At 41.9% G+C, this 23,093-nt stretch overlaps 2 protein-coding genes across 2 annotated transcripts; both read left to right on the top strand.

The window, feature by feature from the left end:
• Positions 1–801: 801 nt before the first annotated feature.
• LOC111651498 (shaker-related potassium channel tsha2-like) lies at positions 802–4,853 on the top strand. Its single transcript, XM_023401440.2, has 2 exons — positions 802–2,908; positions 4,311–4,853. The coding sequence occupies exon 1, from the start codon at positions 1,451–1,453 to the stop codon at positions 2,885–2,887; it is 1,437 nt and encodes a 478-aa protein (XP_023257208.1). The 5' UTR covers positions 802–1,450; the 3' UTR covers positions 2,888–2,908; positions 4,311–4,853.
• Positions 4,854–7,311: 2,458 nt separating this feature from the next.
• On the top strand, positions 7,312–14,112 carry LOC111651516 (potassium voltage-gated channel subfamily A member 1-like). The gene has a single exon (XM_023401474.2). It carries the CDS (start codon positions 7,582–7,584, stop codon positions 9,049–9,051), a length of 1,470 nt encoding a protein of 489 aa, XP_023257242.1. The 5' UTR covers positions 7,312–7,581; the 3' UTR covers positions 9,052–14,112.
• The last annotated feature ends 8,981 nt before the right edge of the window (positions 14,113–23,093 follow it).

The raw sequence follows: 23,093 nt of genomic DNA, 5'->3' as shown, positions 1-23,093 counted from the left end.
AAAAAAAAAAAAAAAAAAAAAAAAAACCTCTCTGATAAGAGTTTGTGATGGCATGTTATACCTGTCAAAGATTATCCGCATTGATGTACTAATTCAAACCGTGCAGGCTGGTTTTAGTAACACTGATTATCACCCCTGTGCTATTATTGTTGTGGTCCAGTGTCTACAACTGCTGTGACTGATATAACTGATACAGCTTTACGAAGGCAATGAAAATGGAAAAAACTGAGCTGTAAATAGACCACAATGCTGCAGTGGACATATAACTTCACTCTGTAAAGCCAGGGTACATCTTTTAAACTTTTTATCATTCAATCTTGTAGAGCAGAAGAAGAATGAAACTCTAATGTAAAAGAGAGTAGACCTCCAACACCTTCAGTTTAAGAGGATCTATTAGATTGGAACTACTTGCAGCTGTTTTTTTGTTTTTTTTACACCTCAGTGACCCCAAGGCCAGGTCACTTGTCTTCTGGGGGTCCCCATGTTCCAACATGTACAATTGAGCCCTTTAAGCGCAATGAACGGTGAATGTTATTTTGGCTAAGACTTCCTGAAGACGCTATCCTCCCTGGCTACTCAAGTGTCAGTCAAGCCAGCAGTTTCCACTGGCTGGGTCCAGGAGGGCCCCTGGTTATATGGGTCTCTGTGCTTCCAAGCATTCAAGTTATTTCATCTTATTTATTTCAAGACACATTTAATATGTAGCTGCAGAAAAACAAACATCACTCCACTAAACAAGCTAGATCTATTTATCATGTTCACTTGTTTCTTAAACTGTGGGCTGTGACCCAAAGTAGACACTGGCCGTGTCCTGGAGGTTCCCCTTGTGACAAGAATAGCCCCATGATTTCATGAATGAGGGACCTGCTGGGTGAGAGACTCCATTTGTGAGTTGACTCTGGATCTGAAAACGTATTGGACCTTTCTCTGAACAAAACAACAATGAGGACTTTGGGACATTTTTAAAAACATTAACTTGCAATCCAAATGAAAAAGATTACATTTGTGAGGCTACATCATGTTTACTTGGAAATCCCTGCAGTGCTACAGTGAAGTGGGCAAGTGTGAGAGGGACAGCAGCAGCAGCAGCAAGTGTCATCTGGTCTTCCAACTTGGGGAGGGCTTTGGAGTTTAAAATGGTGTGAATATGATAGCCATCTCTAGCCATCAGTATAGCTTATGCAAGTGGAGATCTGTCTGCACCATTGAAAGTTGACAGTTCAGAGGCTCTAATCTGACAAAAGGACGGTGTAAATCAACAACAGCACAACGATTTTGGATATCAACAAATAAAACAGTCGGGACTTCAGGAGCAAAAAAAGAGGGGGGGACTCTGCCTGAATCTCGGGCGGCTGCATGAAAAAGAGAGTTGGGAGGACGCACGGGCAAAAGGGCAAGAGGAAGGCACCAAGGAGGTGAGTGACGGATTTACCCTCGGAGGGGTAAAAAGATGACTGTGGTGTCCCAGGAGAACCACGACGAGAGTGTGGTCATTACTCCTTTGTTGCAAGATGCTGCTGATTTGGAACCAGCGGACCAGGAGTGCAGCGAGAGGTTGGTCATCAACATCTCAGGCCTGCGCTTTGAGACGCAGTTAAAGACCCTCTCCCGGTTCCCGACCACGCTTTTGGGAGACCCGCGTAAAAGGATGCGTTTCTTTGACCCGCTGAGAAACGAATACTTCTTTGACAGGAACAGGCCGAGCTTCGATGCCATTCTCTATTATTACCAGTCAGGAGGGCGGCTTCGGAGGCCCGTGAGCGTACCGGTGGATATTTTCCTGGAAGAAATAAAGTTTTATGAACTTGAGGAAGAGGCCATAGAGCTTTTCCGAGAAGATGAGGGCTTGGCGAGGGAAGAGGACCGCCCGCTGCCCACCAACGAATTTCAACGCCAGTTGTGGCTCCTGTTTGAGTATCCAGAGAGTTCAGGACCTGCGCGGATGATTGCCATTGTGTCCGTTATGGTTATTTTGATATCCATTGTTATATTCTGCTTGGAGACTCTACCCGAGTTTAGAGAAGTCCCTCCAGTGCTGGACAACCACATCAATGGAAGCGCTCATGGCAAAGCGCCCAGCCCTTTCACAGATCCGTTTTTCATGGTGGAGACACTTTGCATTGTGTGGTTCTCTTTTGAATTCACCATGAGGTTTCTCTCGTGTCCCAGCAAAGCAGCTTTCTTCAAAAACATCATGAACCTGATTGATGTTGTGGCTATAGCTCCATATTTCATCACCCTGGGCCTTGATCTTGCAGAGCATCAGGGCAGCAGTCAGCAGGCTGCGTCTCTGGCCATACTCAGGGTCATCCGTCTGGTCCGTGTTTTCAGGATTTTTAAACTCTCCAGGCACTCCAAGGGTCTCCAGATTCTCGGCCAAACGCTTCACGCAAGCCTCAGGGAGCTGGGACTGCTCATATTCTTCCTGCTAATCGGAGTGGTTTTATTTTCCAGTTCAGTTTATTTTGCGGAAGCAGAAGACCCCGAGTCTGGATTTTCAAGTATACCTGATGCGTTTTGGTGGGCTGTGGTGACAATGACCACAGTTGGTTATGGAGACATGTGTCCCTCTACCATTTGGGGAAAATTCGTTGGATCTTTGTGCGCCATCGCCGGAGTACTCACCATAGCTTTGCCGGTTCCTGTTATAGTGTCGAATTTCAATTATTTCTACCACAGAGAGAACGACGAGGAGGAAAATGTTCAGTACGTGCACGTGACCTGTGGCCACCAGGAACAACCCCCCTTTGATGAATGTGATTCAAAGAGAAGTAACCAGTCGCTCTCCAAAACGGAGTCCTATCAGGAAAGCGACGACCTGGAAACTCTGACATATCCAAACATTAACCCACTGGACACATACACGGGGAAACTGACAGATGTATGAAGACCATGGGTTGTTTGTCTGGTGAGTTGTCCTCCAGTGAACATGCAGGTTAGGCCTCTCCATCTCGGATGCTGCAGGTGTTTTACGCAAAATATCTACAGCGGTTCCCAAACGTGGAGCCTCAAATCTTCATTTTACAACTCGCACCAGAGTGAAGATTGGCTTAATTTCACTCCAACTTAATTCACCAGATGAGAAAACCATTCCTCCTACTGCTACAACCTCTTATGTTTTCTCATACTGGGGCCACTGGTAGAAATACAAACAATAAGCGGGAAGCAGTGAATTAAAGCTTTATACTCGGGAAACCTCAAATAAAAACATTTGGCAACCCCCGCGGCACCCAATAAAACGCATGGAATATTTGAAATACAGCAGTAACATCAGCAGTAAAAAAAAAAAAAACCAATGGGTGACAGTGGGGGGCAGGTGGTTTTACTTTACTAAACCATGCGTAAACCACGCGTAAGCCTTGGATAAAGTAGGTGAGGGGAGCTCAGCCATGTGTCAAAGCGCCAGTGACGCACAAGCCAACCAGCTCTCCGCACCGGAGCGCACGGCGAACCAGCGACACAGACACATAGACCGAGAAAATAATCTTTTATCACGTTAGGTTTTGGGTTTAACAGGCTGTGTGTGTGTGCGTGCGTGTGTGAGCGTGTGGAGAGAGATGACTGCAGCCATGAGGCGCTTGTTAAGTTCTCACTGAGGTGTTCGAGCTGAACCTGTCCTCGTGCGTAAACACGAGGGACTTTTACTATATCGTACATCCATCATGGCGTCACACAGACACACAGCTGGACATTATGTAAACCTACTTTGCAAAAAAAGTTAGAGGTGGGTAAATTTCTTAACTTTCGCCACTGCTCCCATTTCTGATAGATGCCTTCGTATAATGGCGTGTGTGCATCTGTCTTCTTGCAGATTGCTGCAACACTCAGGATACGATGTTCAGGTTTACCTGTGTTTCATAATAACGAAATCAATTAAAAGACATATGTCCTTATCAAAGGATAGTTTTTTTTCTAAAAAAATAACTCACAATTGTGAAAATGCTAAGTCATATTTATGAGAGACAGGGAAAAAACATCTCTGACTTAATTTTCTTGGAGCTTGTCATATAGGCTACTTCCATTAGGCAGAATAAGTGAGCTGGGAGCGCCACTCTGTGGATGACAAATACACCTGCAGACAACTTTCTGCTCAGGAACTACAGTGTGTAAAATTAACACTTTAGCTGGAGTATCTTTGCTCTGTTGCAGCTGGCCCTGACTGATTTAGGCTTAAGCCTCTGAGATCGTGCTCTTTGACTCAGTATGTATCCGGATGCTTGCAATGGTGAACTAAGCTCACCAGATACTTGCCTGCTTTCCCTCACCTACTAATGTTAACATAGTGAGTTTTGTTTTCTGCTTACTTGCAGGAGGCAGACGATTAAATGAAGCTCGTTGTTCCCTCAGAGTCGCAACAAAATACAAGTGTGGCATTCTCTTCTTCTCCAAACTATTGGCTCATTTTCTCACGGATTATTCTTGCATTGCCAGTGATGTAGCCTACAGAGACCTCACGGTGGAAACGCATTGTGTGTATGGACACTGTGTAACATCAGTAGAAAAAAAAAACAACAACATTCTTTTGTGTAGGCGTTGTAAATGACCATGCTTTCCTTGTATAAAAAAAGCCTTGTGTACATACTGCGTTTTTGTAAATCTGAATTTCCCCTTTTCTTATGCAGCTTATAATGCAAAGTTGGAAACGCAACATACCTCTGTGTTGTTACAAACATTCAGATTGCATATGCAGCTCACTGTAAACAACATAGCCAAAAGTATTATAGTGCAATGTCTGCATGACATGAATTCATTGTGAATTTTAAATGTAATAAAATATTTATTTTTCTAATTTAAACATGTATGTGAACTTAACTTAATCCTTTTTATAAATAAATTACGAATCAGAAAACATACCACTTGTTATGTTTTCATTCAGACTCAGAGATGTCAACAAGGAATTTCTAATTCATGTCCATTAATTAGTTCAGTACATTATATCTCTGTTGGCGCTGAAGCAGAGCTGTCTTGCCACAAAAGCAATGGAATTCATAAAAATGCTATAGTGATAAATGAAGGGGGATTTATTTGGCTGGAAGCAGGTTTTAACAAATTAGACAGAGGTCCGATAGTTTGTGTTTTTAGAAAGTCAGACAACAGTTGTTTTTGAGTCTGTTCAGCTCTGCCCCTCACTGTTTTTAGGCCCTGATCAACCCTTCCACCCACACACAGCTCAGCAATGGACAAATACAACGTATTATTTGCTTGTTAATATATTGTGTTGTAGTAACTTGAGGAGCATTTGGTCTCATGTTTGTTTTGGGGATTTGTGGTTTGTGACTCAATCATCTGCGCTGTCCGTGGTGCTGAAAATGATCCCGCGGCCTCTGCAGAGCATCAGTCCACTGAAGACAAAGTTATGCCAAAGTCACACTGTTTGTCTCACACCATCCTGGCTTCTGTGGGCAGATGTAGTGATGAACGTGCAATGGGAGGACATCATAACTAGTATCAAAGATCTTGGACATGAGATCTGCAAATGCAAGCTGCCCTGCAAACACAATGCTGACGATTTTTATCTTTCTGCTCATTAGTAAAATTATTATTTTTTTAAACTTACGAAATCAAATTTGGTCTCACAAAAGCTCAGATACTCTGGCGCACATCAATCCCTCACACATCCAACTAACCCCCATGTAGGCTAATCCTTAAATCCAGGAGTGATCGGATAATAAGGTAATTGTTTTAATCTCTCACCAATTGATGATACACTACCTTTTAAATCAGAGATCATCTCAGATGCTGCACAGTGTGGATTGAGAGGTTTTGTTAGCAATTGTCCTTTGCAGTGGAATTGCGCCAGTGCTGGCACACAAGCGCTCTTGTTTTTGTGGTGTATATGGAGAACTTCTGGCGGCGTGCTTTAGTAGAGCCGGTCTGCATTGCGTCGAAACCCTCCAACTCCTCCTCCTCCTCCTGCTGCCCTCCCTCCCCTCCCCTCCCCGCTCCTCTCCTCTCTTTCCCCTCACCTCCCCTGCACTCGCATGTAAAATGCACAGCAGAACATGCTTGACATTGCCAAGAAAACACTTGGACTTCGCTGCAGCACTTGACTGTCTCTCCACTATCCATTTAGATGTTTCTTTTATTATGCTCTCCGAGCCGTTCTGAAACACATTCAGCCCATCATCTTGTCTTCTCGCAAGAAGCAGCAGATTTCTGCTGATGCAGTGATGTCTGGAAATGTCAAGGGCTCGCTTGTTGCCCCCTTAATGTATCTCCCCCCCTGAACTGCAGCGCAAGATTTTCTCCTGCGGTATACTGTAGGCTGTTCACACCACCGTGCCGCCGCGCAAGCAACTACCGACGCTGCAGCTTGTGCAATCCTCTCCTTTCGCCCCATTTCCATCTCAGGCTTTCCCTGACTTGACTCACCTGATTTCCATCTTGTTTTATCTCGTCTTGCTTCACCGTCTACAGACGTTTATCCCTATCCGAGGGCACTTTGTGGGGGACACAGTTGGGATGGTGATGAGCACAGTAAGGCTCTAGGCTTTTTTTCTTTTTTAGTCGGTGCAATGTAAAGTTGCCACATGACACCCACTGGTGCCCCGCTGTTGGATGATTTTACTCGAGGATAAGACGCATTCAAGACCTTTCAAGATCAACCCACGGTAAGCCTCGAAAATGCTGATTTATACAACAGATATCTGTCAGGTTATTATTTTTTATCGACAGCTGCTATTAATGTAAAGGTGATACACTACTGCTGTATTGTTTTCTTTCTTTCTTAAGGTTGGATTGTGCCTATTTTGCACCGCATTAGGCCTATAGATAGAGTACATGTAGAATCGTCAGTTGCTATAATATCACTATCAAATGTTATGCGTCACATCATAATTCAGGCTTGAGAGAGTGGCGTAGGATAAATCCCTGCCATGCCCCTTTAAGACATTGAAACACTGCAATTCTATGACAAACTAAAGTAAACATCCGTATAGAAATGTCATAGGAGTGTAACAGATAATCACGAGATAAAATACCTATTGAATTACTTATAGGAACTTGAAGATAATGTAGAAAATACCAAATAGTACAAGAAGATCATCATAAACTCACAACTGAGTACTACAGAGAGAGAAATGCCTATACTGTAGAAATGTCAGAGAAATACCTCCTCTGGGTATTATCTTTTTACCTTTACCACCAGATAATTGCACTAATTGCAGGCTGAGAGAAGTAAATAAATAAATAAATAAAACTGCAGAAAATGCTGAGCCAACAAATATCTTGGCAGTTTGATCCTATTATTTCCTCCCTCTCCCTCTCTCTCTCTCTCTCTTTCTCTCTCCCTCTCTGGGTGACAGAGGCAGCAGTAACAACAGCAGCAGATCCACTGGAGAGCAGCAATGGTCAAGTCAGCGAGAACCGCAGTGGAGCCGCACTGAGGCAAAGCAGCCAACCAGCCCCCTCATATCAGGGGACGTCTCCAACAATTTAAGGGGTGTGGGACGCTGAGGAGTGGAAAATTTCCCCCGAACCTGAATGCCTGTTCAGTCAGACTAACCAACATCCCAACACAACTCCTCCTCCTCCTACTCCTCCTCCTCTGTTCCTCTTCCACCACCTCCTCCTCCTCCCAAAATGACCGTAGTAGCAGGAGATAACATGGACGAAACCTCGGCTGTCCCTGGCCACCCTCAGGACACCTACCCTCCAGACCACAATGACCATGAATGCTGCGAGAGGGTGGTCATCAACATAGCTGGTCTCCGGTTTGAGACACAGTTGAAAACTCTCTCCCAGTTTCCAGAGACATTGCTGGGCAACCCCAAAAAGCGGATGCGGTACTTTGATCCTCTGAGAAATGAGTACTTCTTTGACAGAAACCGCCCCAGCTTCGATGCCATCCTCTACTACTACCAGTCTGGGGGTCGGCTGAGAAGACCAGTGAATGTCCCTTTGGATATGTTTTCGGAAGAAATCAAATTTTACGAGCTGGGAGTGGACGCGATGGAGAAGTTTCGTGAGGATGAGGGTTTCATCAGGGAGGAAGAGCGCCCTTTACCTGAGAAGGAGTTCCAGCGTCAGATTTGGCTCCTCTTTGAGCATCCAGAAAGCTCTGGCACCGCCAGAGGGATTGCCATAGTGTCTGTGATGGTGATCCTGATTTCAATAGTCATATTTTGTTTAGAGACTTTACCACAGCTGAAGGAGGACCCAACAAGTCGAGTGGTGGGGAACTCTACCATTTATTACAAGCCAAATATTCTCACTGACCCCTTCTTTGTCATTGAGACACTCTGTATAATCTGGTTCTCCTTTGAGTTGATAGTACGCTTTCTGGCATGCCCAAGTAAACCGGCCTTCTTCAAGAACATGATGAACATGATCGACATAGTGGCCATCATCCCTTACTTCATTACACTTGGCACCGAGCTGGCTGAAGACCCAGAAAGCGAGGGGGTGGGGGAGCAGGCAACATCTCTGGCCATACTCAGGGTGATCCGTCTGGTCAGAGTGTTTAGGATCTTCAAGCTGTCACGACACTCCAAAGGACTTCAGATTTTGGGGCAGACCCTCAAGGCCAGCATGCGAGAGCTGGGGTTGCTGATCTTCTTTCTGTTCATTGGAGTCATCCTGTTCTCCAGCGCTGTCTACTTTGCCGAGGCAGAGGAGCAAGGATCCTACTTTGGCAGCATCCCGGATGCATTTTGGTGGGCTGTTGTGTCTATGACAACTGTGGGCTATGGGGACATGGTCCCAGTCACTATAGGAGGCAAGATTGTAGGATCTCTGTGCGCTATCGCCGGAGTGTTGACAATTGCACTCCCAGTGCCTGTCATTGTGTCCAACTTCAACTACTTCTACCACAGGGAGACCGAGGGAGAAGAGCAGGCCCAGCTGCTCAATGTCAGCAATCCCAACATCCCCTCTGAAACCAACTCCAGCCGCCGTAGTTCATCCACCGTCAGCAAGTCAGAGTACATGGAGATTGATGGAGACATAAACAATAGCATTGACAACTTTAGGGAGGCAAACCTCAGAACTGGCAATTGCACTATAGCCAACCAAAACTGTGTAAATAAAAGCAAGCTGCTTACAGATGTTTAGACACTAGTTAGGAACTTTGGGATCTCTATGGGACTGTCATATGTGGAGTAGACCATCAGTTAGGAATGCTTCATTTACCTCCCCAAAGCGCTCAATGGCATTAGGCCTACAAATATGCTCAGCTATATAGAAAGGAAACAGAAAAAACAAAGCTGTTAGAGTATATGACAGGTAGATAGAATAATTAATTCTTCTGATCCTACAAATATATAGGTATATCAAAAAGAAAACATTGACTACTACACATATACATGGCTCCCTGGAGGATGCAGAGCACACGCCGTCTTATCAGACGACGGCGTGATAATTAAAATCTTATGCATGGAGTACAGATAACATTTCAGCAAGTTGCACAATGCACCAGAAAAGTCTGCAGAGACATGCAAGCATCTGCAGCCAAGTGGTAAGCGCCAAGAAGTTAGGTGACACCCCCCTCCTCTCTCCTCTCTCCCTACAAAGGATCTACTATTCAGCAAAGCACCTTATAGGAGGAAGACTGATCTCTCTTGTTTGGATGTAAACAGACGGTGATCTACTCGCTTCACGGACATCCGCAATGCTGCTGTTTTCCAGCAGATGCTGTAATTGTGATATCACCAAGTGATTCAATGCCATGCCCTTTAGATGCAACACAGCACAATGATAAAGTGAGCTTCACACGAGCATGATTAGAGACTTTCCATTTTGATATCGGCATGCATGAGACATATCTCACATAATGGAAAAGATGTTCTTTTGAATATCTGCCTCCATCCCCCCCTTCTCATCTGTTTTCATACTGAGTGCACTGGATGAGTTTTTAATTTGAAATGCTAATCATTTAGCAGTATAGAAATTGAATGTTAAATCTTAAGGGAACAGTACATAAATGAGATCATAGCATGAAAAAAGTAACCTGCATTATGGTCTACTGACTAAGATACTTTTGTATCCTGGTATATTTAATGCATGACATGAGTATACAGCTTGTTGCAATTCAGGCACTACTGCAGTGCCCTACTGTCAGGGAAACTAAGGAAATCAAATTCTGGACGTTTCTGAATTGCGATCAAATATATCCAAACCCACCTTGAGGATGCAGAGTTTCTAATTTAAAAGTAGACAAAGAAACTGAATAAATATTATCAAAAATGCATATAATCATAATAAGCACCAATTACAGTATTACGTCAATAGTGCAGTGCATGGACCTTCTTTGAACAAGAAAAGTTAACATATTATTAGTCATGCTACCATCTCCACGTCAAATTTTTTAGTACATTTTGTTCTGGAATCCACTGAAGAAGATCATTACCAAAATTTCACTTTATATCAGAGAGAATTATTCTGACATTAGTTGCTAGTGCCTTTATCCCTTTCACCAACAGGACCAGTGAAAGTGCCTCTGTGTACAGTGGTATTTGTGAGGTTGAGCAGAGCTGGTTTACCTTCTGTTTTAGTGTTGACACACAGTTGGTTATGATGTGAATGATGCCAGAGAAACAAGGTTGAAATAGCAGATGATTGTGGTCAAAAAAACAAAACAAAAAGATGATCCATGGCCGTCATGCACAACCCAGTTTTCATGCACTTAATTATGCCCTTAAGCAGCAATGTATTGTACTCTGCATGTTTACCAATCCACTTCAAAAGGGAATATCCATCGGTTTTCAACATATTTTATTTATGTCTGTTGTTTTTGTTCGTGCACCATGCATCCTTTCAGGGTCTCTACCTCAGTGAGGTCATTGCAAACTTGCTGCAGAGCTGCAAGCTTCAATGCAGGGCTTCCTATACCATAATGCAAAATGGAACCTTAAGTGTAAACTGCAGTCATGCAATATTGAATGTGAGAGTCCCAAAACATAGCCTTTACACAAGCACTTAGGACAAATAGTGTACCAGAATCCCGCTCCTTTCATTCACTTAAAGCTACGCACAATCAGAACATTCATTTCTAGAGAGTTTATAGAGATTGAACTTGCTTGACTCTCCTAACAGGATGAGGTTGACTATTTTATATGTTAGTTTCTTTGAAACAATGGTATGTAAAAGTTACTGTTGTATCACAGAAGCACACGTTAATGTGTTTTAGCACGTGTGTGTAGGAGAGAGCAGAGAAGTTTGATATAGTTTTTGAATTTGTCATACTGCAATCCTTGGGTATTATGACGCACACCAAAGTGCAGCCCGTCTTTTTGCACAATCGTTGTGTTCTGTTGCTTGAACCATTTCTGCTTGTTTCTTTTTCACTGTGCTCGCTCATACGTAATGCATTGTTTCACAGCACATTGTCCCAGACAGGCTTACTGCAGATAGAGAGACTGGGACAAATTGTAATGACTACTTGAAAATCTTCAGCTACTGTACATCAACCTACACTCAGTATTGAGATGAATACATTCAAATGATAGTAAGATTTTGTACTGTATGCTATTTTTTTTTTTTTTTTTTTAATTTAGCACTCTCCAGATACGGTCCTGTGAAAAAAAGCTCCACTGCAGTGTTACTTGAATGTCATAGTTGTTTCTGTTGGTGCAATGGCTAACCTTTGTGGTGCTAGTACAGGACTACACTTGTTGTCTTGTTACCATCACATGTTATCTGAAGCCTTCATTGATTGTTTTGGGCAAGACTTTTTCCATTCTATGATTCTTGTTCCTAACTGTTTTGTTATTGGTGGCTGGTTGGTTAGTTTAGGGCACTGTTTGTTATTTTACTTGGAACTGATCTTTGTACTGTACTGCTGAAGAGTGTCTGCCTCAAGTGAGGTGAATATTCAAGAGCCTTGCTGGATGTCAGTAACTTATCATGAGAGCAAAAAAGACACATATTTGTGTCAGGGATCTTCGACTTGTATAGGGTTTCTTGTACAGAAGGATGCCAATCATACCCAATACCATATATTTAATACCACATATAGGATGATACAAGGAAATTATAGTCGTCTCATAAATGCAGCTATCAGGAAATTGTTCGCTTTAGTCACGAGTTCCTTGAATGACTGATGCTTGAGAGTAGTGATGTGTGTAACATGTCCTGCATGCAACAGTTCAACATGAGGTGAAGAAAATACAAATGACACCCCTCACATTAGCAGTGCTGTTGCTACTCTCGCTGTGAGGGCATGTATGGATGGTGCTATGCATTCGATTACCCAACAGAAACATGCATTCTGAACAGCAATAGAATAACAGATAACCTGTTTCTTAGATGCTTTTTTGTAAAAAACAAAACAAAACAAAGAAAAACAAATCTATTTTGAATGTCAGTGGAACTGCGATCACTTGACAGATACTCACAACAGGGCTGTTTATGTACCAACCTCTTACCCTCTGTTCTGTGATTTTGTAAGGTCAGTGAGGTCAAATGTGGAGGCTGACATTTTGTTGAGAGAAACCCGTGAAAAATCCAAATGTAGGCTTTGTAATAGTGGCAGTCCCCATTAACCACCCAGGTCGGACTCAAGTTGTTTTGCAGTCAGGAACAAAGGCTGGACCTTATAACACAGTCCCAAAGGAACAGCCCATAATGCACTTAGAGAGGATCAGTCATCAGTTCACTGGACTGATCAGCTGTGTGAGTGAAAGTCAGAGAAGGTGCCTAAATTGTTTTTACATATTCATTTGTTTTGCTTACTGTCAGGTGTTATGCTTCTGCAAACAAACACAAGTGAGAAGATCTAAAAAAAAAAAAATGACGACTTTAATTTAATTCAACTAAGAAAAAACATGAAACGTCATGAGAACAAAACCGCAATTTAGCTACAATAAGATAGAGAAAAGTAACCACTATATACTGCAATTACGTATGAAAAACAATTTTGATGTGTGTTTTTTTTTTTCCTTTTTTCGGTGGCACTGTAACATGACTGATTTAGGAAGAACATGCCATATACTGGAATATCAAAGACAATATGTTCCTCTGGCAAGCCATGACAATGAAACTACTGTAATATGATCAATTGCTATACACTAAATGATATGGACAAGAAGTGTACTATAAAAAACAAAAAAATATGGTTTGTTTTTTTTGGTTTCAAGAAAAAAAAAAAAGACAGGATTCATCCAAACACCATGTTCACATTTTCCTCACTGCTGAACCTACTGCTATAATGTATCTCTACAGAAACCTACTGATCGCAAAAAAATGCATGGTCGATGGAAGACTGCATGAGCTTTGCCTTTCAAACTGTGGATCAACTATAATACAGTTGCATCATTTTAAAAAAGAAACCCTTGCTTTCATCTGCACCAAGGCTTCGTGTAAAAGGCCCTGTTCAGAAGTTGTTGTGAAGCGTGTCCTCTGCTGGATTTCTCAAAAGCACCCTAGCGCTGACCTCATCACTAAGACAACGTGGGGTATCCGAGCCGTACTCAGCGTCTGTGTGTGATGTTCAGGTTGTGCTTGCTTAGGCTCTGAATGTTAGCAAGGACATCAAGGGCTAGTTTCTCAAACTTTATCTCTATTCTAGGACTGAATCGCTCCTTCAAGTGACATTTCGTCCATTCTTATCTCAGTCTAGACTGTAGTGATACTGTGTTGTGGGAAACCTGCCTGTCATGTCTAAACAGGGCCTGTGCCACACATCCTCCTCTGTACCACATTGGTTTTACGGCATTTTTGTTTGTTAAAAGGTCTCAATACTGGACTGCTTTCTGCCTGCTGAGGAGGCTCTGAACAGGATCAAATGTTGGGATTATTGTGTATCCCGCTCGCCAAAGGTGACTATCAGTGAGAAGATCTGGTTTGTGTTTAAAGCGTGATGGCTATGAGTTTGTCTTTTCTGTCAAAGAACGCACATTTAATTGCCAGTAGGGAAGTTCTGGGGCAAATTGCAAAAGGAATGTTGAACTCTTCTGCTCTTCTTTTCATCCACAAGCAAACCAAACTCTGATTGTGTTATCTAATCCAGCCGTCATTGTCATGTTGTGTTTACTGAGGATTATGCTACAATGTGTTCAGTTTGTCAGATGATGACAAAGGCATGGTCTGTGATCTATGCAAGGGTTATTTGTTGTTTCTTTTCTTATATCACTTATGATTTCATCTAACATTAACTTCAATAAATTTTTAAGGATCTGCTGGTGTATGCTCATTTTGGCATGGGGGATGGGGGATTTAAACCATCTTCTGCAGCACGTTGTCAGAGCCCTGTCTGTACTGCACTAACAGGAGAAATATGCCGCAGTGTGCAGTGTTACAGAACTCGAAGTCTCAATCTAAATGTGTCCTGCCTCTGTACTACCCTCTCGCTGAAGCTATTAGCAGTGATTCACGAGGCTAAGGTAATGGTTCACACTAATCCTCCATCCCAGGAGAGGCCCGCTTACCTCTGTCATTCCCTGCGAGTTGTTACGCACCTCAGGGTCCTGAAGTGCTCCCTTCACTCTCTTTTTTTCCTCCTGTATTCACATGGACACTAGCGTAAAACCATCAGAGTAGGACTCTGAGGTGCTGTGTGTCAAATAATGAAGTTAGCTCCGCTACAAATAACAATTATTTTAATTATAGATTAATATGATGATTATTTTCACCAATTAATCAATCAATAAAATGTCACAAAATAGTGAAAAATGGTTTACTATCACATGAGCCAAAGAATAGGGACATGGGAATGTTTGGTTATTTTGCTTGCAAGATTAATTAAAATAAGATTATCAAAATAATTTTCTGTTGCTCAACTAATGGACTAATCTTTCAAGATGTAAAAGTTATGTCTTCAGAGTAGATCTGAGATTCTCAGCTAACTTGTTACTTGTGCATAAGCCCAAAAATAATGTGCTGGAAATAAAAAGGTTTACTGTTCTTCAACCCTTTTGATTACAACCATAATGCTGATCTCCTCTGAAAGGTAACTTTTAAAATTTTACAACCAAAAAGTCAGAATGAGAATAAAAGATACTGAACCAAAGTTATAGAGGCCTTTAGCCTTGCCCATTTTGTTTAGAATAAAAAAAAAAGAATATAAAGCCTGTAGCAGCTTTTGTGTAGAAAACACTTTAGGGCCATCGCCACAAGTCTGAACCAATTGTGTGTCAACAGCTGCTGCAGTGACGTGGGGATCTAACAATGCTTTACACAGATAGAACCAGGAGACCTGGAGCTTTCAAACAATGTGTAATTAGTCATGGCTGAGTGAAGAGTGAGTCCGGTACAGACCAAAACACACCTGAAGTAGAGCTACCAAGTCCAGACAGTCCCCCAGGTGGGACGTTTAGTTTTTGCCATCCATTTACTTAAATTATAATCTTTTTAAACATACTCTTAAACATCTTGTGTCTAAGAGTGTGATTTTGAAAGCATGTCAGATAAAACCCCATAGTAAATTGGTCTTTTAATATCGAATACATGCAGCTGTCGAGTGCAGTAGCTCTAAAACGGCCAACAAACATCCAATCACAAAACAGTCGGATGAAAATCAAGCAATGACACTGAAATAGGTGGGCGTAATTTTTGGGGTGTGAAAATGATTCTGTCCTCTGATGACGTGAATCTGAACATTTGACAGCAGAGGCATCATGGTGAATACTGCAGCTCATCTGTCTCTCTCTCGCCATATATCTGTCCATCTGTCTCTCTATCTGTCCATCTGTCTCTCTCTTCATGTCTCTGTCCCTCTCAGTTTCTCTGTCCGCCGCAGGCTCTCTCTGTGTTTGCTGTATAGTGACCTTAACAGAAGTGAGTCTCTTCTTCCTTGTCCTCTGCATTGCCCTCAGGAAATGCAGCACTCCTCACTCTGCAGGCAGCAGCAGTAAGGGTGGGGTGAGCTGGCGCCGGTCCCGCTCTTCTCGCACACGTTTTCTCTCTCTCTCTCTCTCTGTCCATCTTTGTCTCTCCCTCTTCTGAGTGCTGTGAAGCTCCACTGGACTGTAATAGCACAGAGCATCACACAGGAGAGGAGCTCAGTCGTAGTAGAGATCACACCTGCTTTTTTCAGTTTTCTCTCTCTGTTGTTGTTTCTTACATTTCACTTATCTACATGTATACACACACACAGGGGTTCAAAGATCCCACCATGACTGTCAGATAACACACATGGCTACATGCTCATGTTGATGTTTACCATGTCATCCATGACCATTTATTTAATGCTTATAGGGACAAGTATATAGCATAAACCACATACCACAACATTTATAGCCAAAGCTAATTTCCAGTGCCCCTCCCTAGATGGACCTTTGCACAAAACTCAAAAAGAAACTACACACGCAAAGGCACAAGACACAAACAATGGAGCAATAAAATACCATAAAACAAAAAACACCTGATCCTTAATGACTACAAGATTGATCTCTCTTCAAAAACTAAACAATCCAAATGAGGATTTACGTGTTACTGACTCAGTCCCTGAGGGCAACCACCAGGTCGCTGAGCACCTTATGACCCTGGTTATTTATAGATTAGCTTATAATGCAAATGTAATGAAATTATCAAAACATATCTAACTTACTGTTATTGTCGACAAACACACCAAAAACCAAAAGGTCGTTAGTCATCTATCAGTGTTTTCTGACTTCCACAGCGTGTCTGTGGCAGCAAGCCACAAGCTCATCAGTTCCTACTGAAGACAGAAATCTTTAAAATTCAGTAACAGTTTCTGTGTGTTTCTGTGGAAAGCAACACCAATGTTAACTCTATCATGTCTTTTCTTCTCCCGAAATTAGCATGCTAACCAGCTAGCCTCGGTCCGTCTCGTCCTTTTCCAATAGCAACTAGCTATAGCCTCCAATTGGCTCTGAAGACACAGCGCTGCTCAGAGGGCCTATTATGACTTCTCGTTTTGTAAACACAATGATGGCCAAAGCTCTTGTCAAGCCACAGTCACCACCACCTGCTCCCAGCAAGAAACCATGTTCAGCTGCAGACAAAACTTGGCTAATAAATAAATAAAATGGCTAATATTTGATGATTGCAGCTTCTTAAATTTAAATTTTTTTTGTCATATGATAGTTTATTTAATACCTTTTGATTTTGGACCGATTCAACAAAACAAGACTTCTGAAGATATCACCTTGAATAATGCATACACAGTACAACAACATACAACATCCATAAACTGTAACTCTAAACTATAGAAAGGATAGAGAATTTAAATGTTAAATGTTGGGAAAAAAAAACTTTAGGTAAGTGAGTACAAAGGGCCATTTTCCTTAATTTCATAAATGCATAATGAATAAATGCATTTTGTATCCAAACACTCAATCAAGGGCGGAGGAATGCGCACTATCAGCTCTTGTTGAATTAATTAATTCTTGGTTTAAGTCTTTTTCATGGGATTTGTTACTTGCTTTACTTTTTACAGTCTGGTGGATGTTTACAGGCAGTCTCAGATCAGCTGTTACACCCAGATGTCAGCCTCAACATGCAAATGAGAAACATGTAATTGAAACTGTGGTTTAAGCCACTGTCCTGGTAATCCCTGATCAGTGTGTTGGACTAATTGAGGTGCTGTCGGTCAGTGGTGCAATAGGCCTCCAACGAGCTTAACGCCTCCTCCACCTCCTCCTTTCTCTACGCTCTACAGTTTCTTACAACCGCCCTAAAACGTAGACTTGAATGAAAGCAAATGTGTTCTTATCAAGGAGTGAGAGCTTTCAGCCATGACTGGGTGTAAATGTACTGTAGCTACATGTGCTGTCTTCCATTCTGTTTCTCTCTCTCACACACACACACATATACACACACACAAAGGATGTGCTGATTTGCCTGAGTCAGGCCTCTGGCTCACTTCATCGATCTCTTTGAAGACATACACTCATCCCATATCCCTTGTACGAAAAAACACCATGCCATTCCTGTTGTCGTCATCCAAAAAGTTTGTCAAGGGCCTTTTCATTGTGGCCCAATCAGCTGTGCATGCACAGTATCGTATGATTACTCTGTATCAAATCGCAAGTGTCCTCTGCTTCAACACTGTGTAAAACCAAATCACTGAGATGCCTGTGCACAGCAGTCCACCTCTAACAGCCTCATGTAGGTTTAGAATGATAACAATGTGCAAAATAGCTTTCACAGCATTATTGGATCTCCCATGCTTGAGCCAAAGCCCTTGGGCCTAACACCACCCCACCCCCAGGTCCAAGCCCACCAGTTCATCTCTTATCCCCCCGATCCCGGAGGCCCTCTCTCTGGCCCACTTCCTCTTTGCATTACCTCCATCAGGCCACGCTGCTGACACACTTGTTTAATAATTAAGGGCACGTCCATAATTTCCTCATCCTTGTGGAAGTCCACAAATGGTCTCTGTGAAACCCAGGCCAGTTAAATGTACCTCTTTACCTCGGGCAACTGACAAATCTACATCACTGTAGAGATACAGAAAACACGATGCAATCCAGTGAAGGTGGTGGTGGCAGGATTAGGAGGGATGAGTTCATCATGAATTAACCACTGATCTTTTTATGTACCAGTTTATTCAATTTCCATTGATGCAGACACGCTCACCCATCCTCTACTGTAATGTCTACCATCACACCGTGTTCAAGGAATAGTGCATGACGGAGTACATCGACAATGAACAAAGATCAATATGTTTGTTTGTCCACGATCCCTCCATGTACCCATAAAGCGATCAATCTATAAAGTGATCAGTCTATCCATTCATCCACCCAGCTATGAAAAGAAACAGTGCTACAGATATGATAGCTGCTCTGTGAGACTGTGCTTAGACAGTTAAATGCAAACATCAGCATGCGAACACACTGGTGTTTGGAGGGTATAATGTTTACCATGTTACCGTATTGGCCTAATCATAAGATGACTGCTTTTTTCAATATCAGTTTTTGAGACTTCATGACGATAGAAAACACTGACACACGACCTGTTGGGAAGGTTTCCCTGAGATAACATTAATCTTAAATTGGATTTTTCTCATGTGTAAGTAAAACCCCACGTTAGTGTATCTTGTCTATCAGTCACAGACGTGCACTCTATCCTGTCAGGCTCTGGGATTGACGGCATCTTTCAGACTGTCATTTTGAGCTCATCGTCTGTGACAGCTGTAGTTTTTGGCTGTCCGACTGATTTTCTTCCTGGTTTATTTCTCCAGTAAAGACGTCAGGACGTAATGAACTTGTTTTTTTTTTTATCATGAATTTATTTCCTCTGTGGCATCTTTCAGAAACTCCTACAGGTTAAACTGGACTAATAAAACACTAACTCTGAAAGACTCACTTTTTATGGACTTGAAAACACACGCTACCATAGCAACATTAAGGCTACATACAAGCCAGTTATGCTGATACTCTCCATTCAAAAAGAGTATCTGATATTGTGAACTCGTAATTGTCTTGTCCTCAATATAAAACACTGAATAATTAATGTAATTTAATAGTTAATATGGAGATTTTCTTTCTGTCGTGTTAGGACGTATTGTCAAAGCTCCCAGTCTGGACATGTCCTTGTGGTATCAGGCAATGTGGATCTCAGTTTACATGCTTCTCTTGCTCAGTGTGCAGTGTCAGCGTGCTTGTCTGGGGAGAAAATTCTAAACTTAACGTCAACGAACCCAGTGCTGTGACCTTCCCCCTTCAATTACATCACCACACAGTGCTCAAGGAGGCTGGCAAATACAAAACCACAAAAAGGATATCACCATGAAGCTCAAGCACTGCGATACACACAACGTGAGCATTGTTTGTCTCTGCTGACTGGGGTCTGCTCTACCACCAAAGGTCACTAACGCTGGAAAGGGTGTTTAGCACTTGACACCTTCAGGGTCACTAGCTGGAAAAGCAATGATCTATTAAAGGAGTAGTTTGACATTTTGAGAAACATTTATTCACTTTCGTGCTGAGAGTTAGATGAGACGATTGATACCACTTTCGTGTCTGTAAGACAAATATGAAGCTGGAGCCAGCAGCCAGTTAGCTTAGCTTAGCACAAAGACTGGAAAGAGGAAGGAACAGTTAGCCTGGCTATATCCAAAGAGGCAATTAACACTAATTAACAACCACCCTCTATAAAACCACAACTTTAACAAGTCCTACATCCTTCATCTTATGGCCCAGGTCTTGAAGAGAGGCCATGTTTCAAAATCTAGATTTATACTTTAAAGAGGCTTGTAACTTTTCTCAGCCACCGAACATGGTTTCTTCCCAGGAACGGGTGGTAGTGATTGTCGCTTGACAAGAGTTTCAGCCATAATAAAAGAGGTTATAATACATTGTCTGAGCAGCACTTCTTTACGGCAGATCAGAGGATACAGTGAGACGCTACTGGAAAGTGACAAGACGGGCCGGTGCTAGCTGGTTAGCATGCTAACTTCAGAAGAAGAAAAGAAGTGATAGAAACAAGAGTTGTTTTCCACTGCTGGAGATAGCTCTTGGCGAAAAAAAGGGATGAAGTTTGATGCTGACGTTGCAACGTTTCTTTTAGACTGGTAAGTAAACACTGTTAATGCTGAAGTTGGCTATGTGGCAATAGCAAAATAGTCAATATGGACCCAGCAACAAATTTTTGCTTTGTAGGAGTTTAATCTGGCCATGATCTATGGTCTGTCTTCCAACACACTATTGAATGAGTATGAGTTCTTAAAATTCTGTTGGAAAAAGTTTGAGCTTATTAAAACAGAACTTAACCTTATTGTGGTATATAAGGTTATGATGTTCAAGTTAAATACTGATGACTCATGAAAAGCTGTCATGTCTTAGGAAAATGAACCACGCATGGGATGAGTCTTTTTCCTGAGGTTGCAGGAGAGGACACGGAGACATTGTTGGACATAAACCACTGTCCACTGTTACTCTACATAAAGACCCCATACAGCAGAGCCATTACCTATTGTACGATGATGGAGGAGCATGTCAGTTTTCCTGGCCAGGACACATTAACTGGACTGCTGGTGGAATTTACAGTAAAGGCTTGTGTGGGTCAGTTGAGAGTTGAGCACACTACAAAAAATATCCAACTCATTGTGCGATTCAATCTTTAGCTGAGTCTCTTCTAAATATGACTTTTTAGAAAGCTAAATAAAATGGATTTTGAGTGTCAGTTGACTTGAACTGTTTTTCTTTATTTCTTTTCTTGTTTCATAAAATTGCCATTTGTCTCAAGAAAATGAATGCTAAGCCCTCAGGGGAACTGGAATTATCTAACACGTCTGTAATTTTTAAATATGACTTTCAATGATTCAATTAGGACTTAAACTATTAATAATATATTATACACAATAATCCTTATTGATTGTTATGCTGATTAGTTTCTTGAATATGGTCTTTAAAAACAGTCGAGGCTTGTCATCAAATATATATTTTAATATTTTCATCAGTCCAGAACCTAAATATATTCAATTTACAACAATGGAGAAAAGTTATCAAATGCGGTTTTGGCTACAAAAAAAAAAAAAAATTACCAAAGTTGCTGATCATTTTTTCCATCCAACTAAATGATTAACTGTCAAATTATTTCAACTCTAATATAAGTTTTAACATAATATAAGCTCAATGAGACTAAATAACTTGTCAAAACTGTAATTTTTTGCAGTGCAGGCAGCTGCACTGGTGAGAGAGCTTGTCAAAGGCTGACAAATGGAGAGAGTGCTTTCTGCTGAGAGCAGTCCCTGCAGGTTTCCCATGCAGAGAGCCAGACCAGGGCCAGGAAAAAGTCTGAGACCACTTTCTCATTCAAGTGAATGGGAAAGTGGTCTCAGACTTTCGGACCACACTGTATAAATACATACACAGTGCATGTACGTCCCCACTGTCTTGAACAACTAAATTTTTCCAGCTGTTATTTAAATTTACAGAATTAAATTCGGTTTGTGTAAGATATTGTCTCAGCATGGATGGATTACTGAACAGGACCATTGAGCACAGCCTCAGGGGCCCACGGGGTCAGGGGGCCGCCGTGGTAAGGACTTTACAGTACATGCTGTACCACGTGAGCTACTGGAGCACCCCAGGGTTAGGAGAGAGCTCAGGAGGTTTGTTTAATTTTTTTCTCATCCTTGACAATGTTCCCTTGTGAGATTTACTGTAAGAAAAAAAAATGCTTCTCCTCTGCATATTTGAAAAAGCTTGTATACAAGTATCTTAAAAACTAATAAACAAATCCATATACCAAATACCAGTCCTTATTTATCCAATATAAAAACATGAAAAGCCCTTAAACAGTCCTTCTGTCTGAAACAAACAAATAAAAACAGGGTTTGGAGAGGCACACAAGGTCAGCTCCCCTCAAATTAATTAAATTAACTTATAGAGATGCTGTACTGCAGTTTTTGAAGGGGAGAGAGGTCCGGAGAAAATATTAATAAGGCTTGCTGTTTCACCCCAAGTCCCTGTTGTAACCTGCAGACTCTCTTAAATGGTTTACTACAATACTTTATATAGTATGCTGGAGTATTAGGACTAATATCCATGCAAAGAAGTGTCAGTGTGGATCTGCTGTTGCAGAAGGCTTAAGGCAGCAACAGCATCTGAGAGGCCTGGTTCACCTGCAAAATGTCACTGAAAGAGAAACAAAACTATGACAAACAACACAGCTGCAGTCTAGGTGTCTGGGGATATTGTCTCATAATCCATCCAGGCCACCAAGTACACACAGCTTGCTAGAGCAGCAGCCACTGCAGCTACTGTGCCCTCTCCACATGCCCTCTTGCTGTAGCTGCAGTCCTCAAGGAAAGCAAGATTTCAGCAGTTTAACAGACTGAACCCCTGCAGAGGACAAGAGTGAAATTTCAGGACTTTTTCTGCTTGTCCTGATGTAACACCTGGCCATAGTTAAATGCTGTTTGTAGAGATTTACTGACTTTCTGACCCGTTCAAATTAAATAAGAATTTACTGTATCTACTGTTATACACAGGGCTTTACCACTAAAAGGTGATTCCTCTGTATGAATTACCTCTCATCTCTTTTGCTTCATCATTCATGCTCACTCCCCAGTCCTCCTCTATGCCCTTGATGATAATGAACATAAATATGCAGATACAGCAAAGCAGGCAAATCAATAAACTAATCATTGACAACACTGCCTGTCTTAAAGCACTTAATGATTAAGTCCAGCATGCTTTTAGGGCAATTTTAGTGCCAGTCTTTTTCCAGTAGAGCAGAAAGAAACC

The sequence above is a fragment of the Seriola lalandi genome, unplaced genomic scaffold (genome assembly GCF_002814215.2).
Source record: "Seriola lalandi dorsalis isolate HSWRI2012SDOR001 ecotype SW California unplaced genomic scaffold, Sedor1 jcf7180002053683, whole genome shotgun sequence".
Classification (NCBI taxonomy): domain Eukaryota; kingdom Metazoa; phylum Chordata; class Actinopteri; order Carangiformes; family Carangidae; genus Seriola; species Seriola lalandi.
This window is presented reverse-complemented; position numbering and strand designations above follow the sequence as displayed.

Bases quoted from the DNA above. Each gene is read 5' to 3' on its own strand.
- LOC111651498 (XM_023401440.2), top strand. From the start codon at position 1,451: ATGACTGTGGTGTCCCAGGAGAACCACGACGAGAGTGTGGTCATTACT.
- LOC111651516 (XM_023401474.2), top strand. From the start codon at position 7,582: ATGACCGTAGTAGCAGGAGATAACATGGACGAAACCTCGGCTGTCCCT.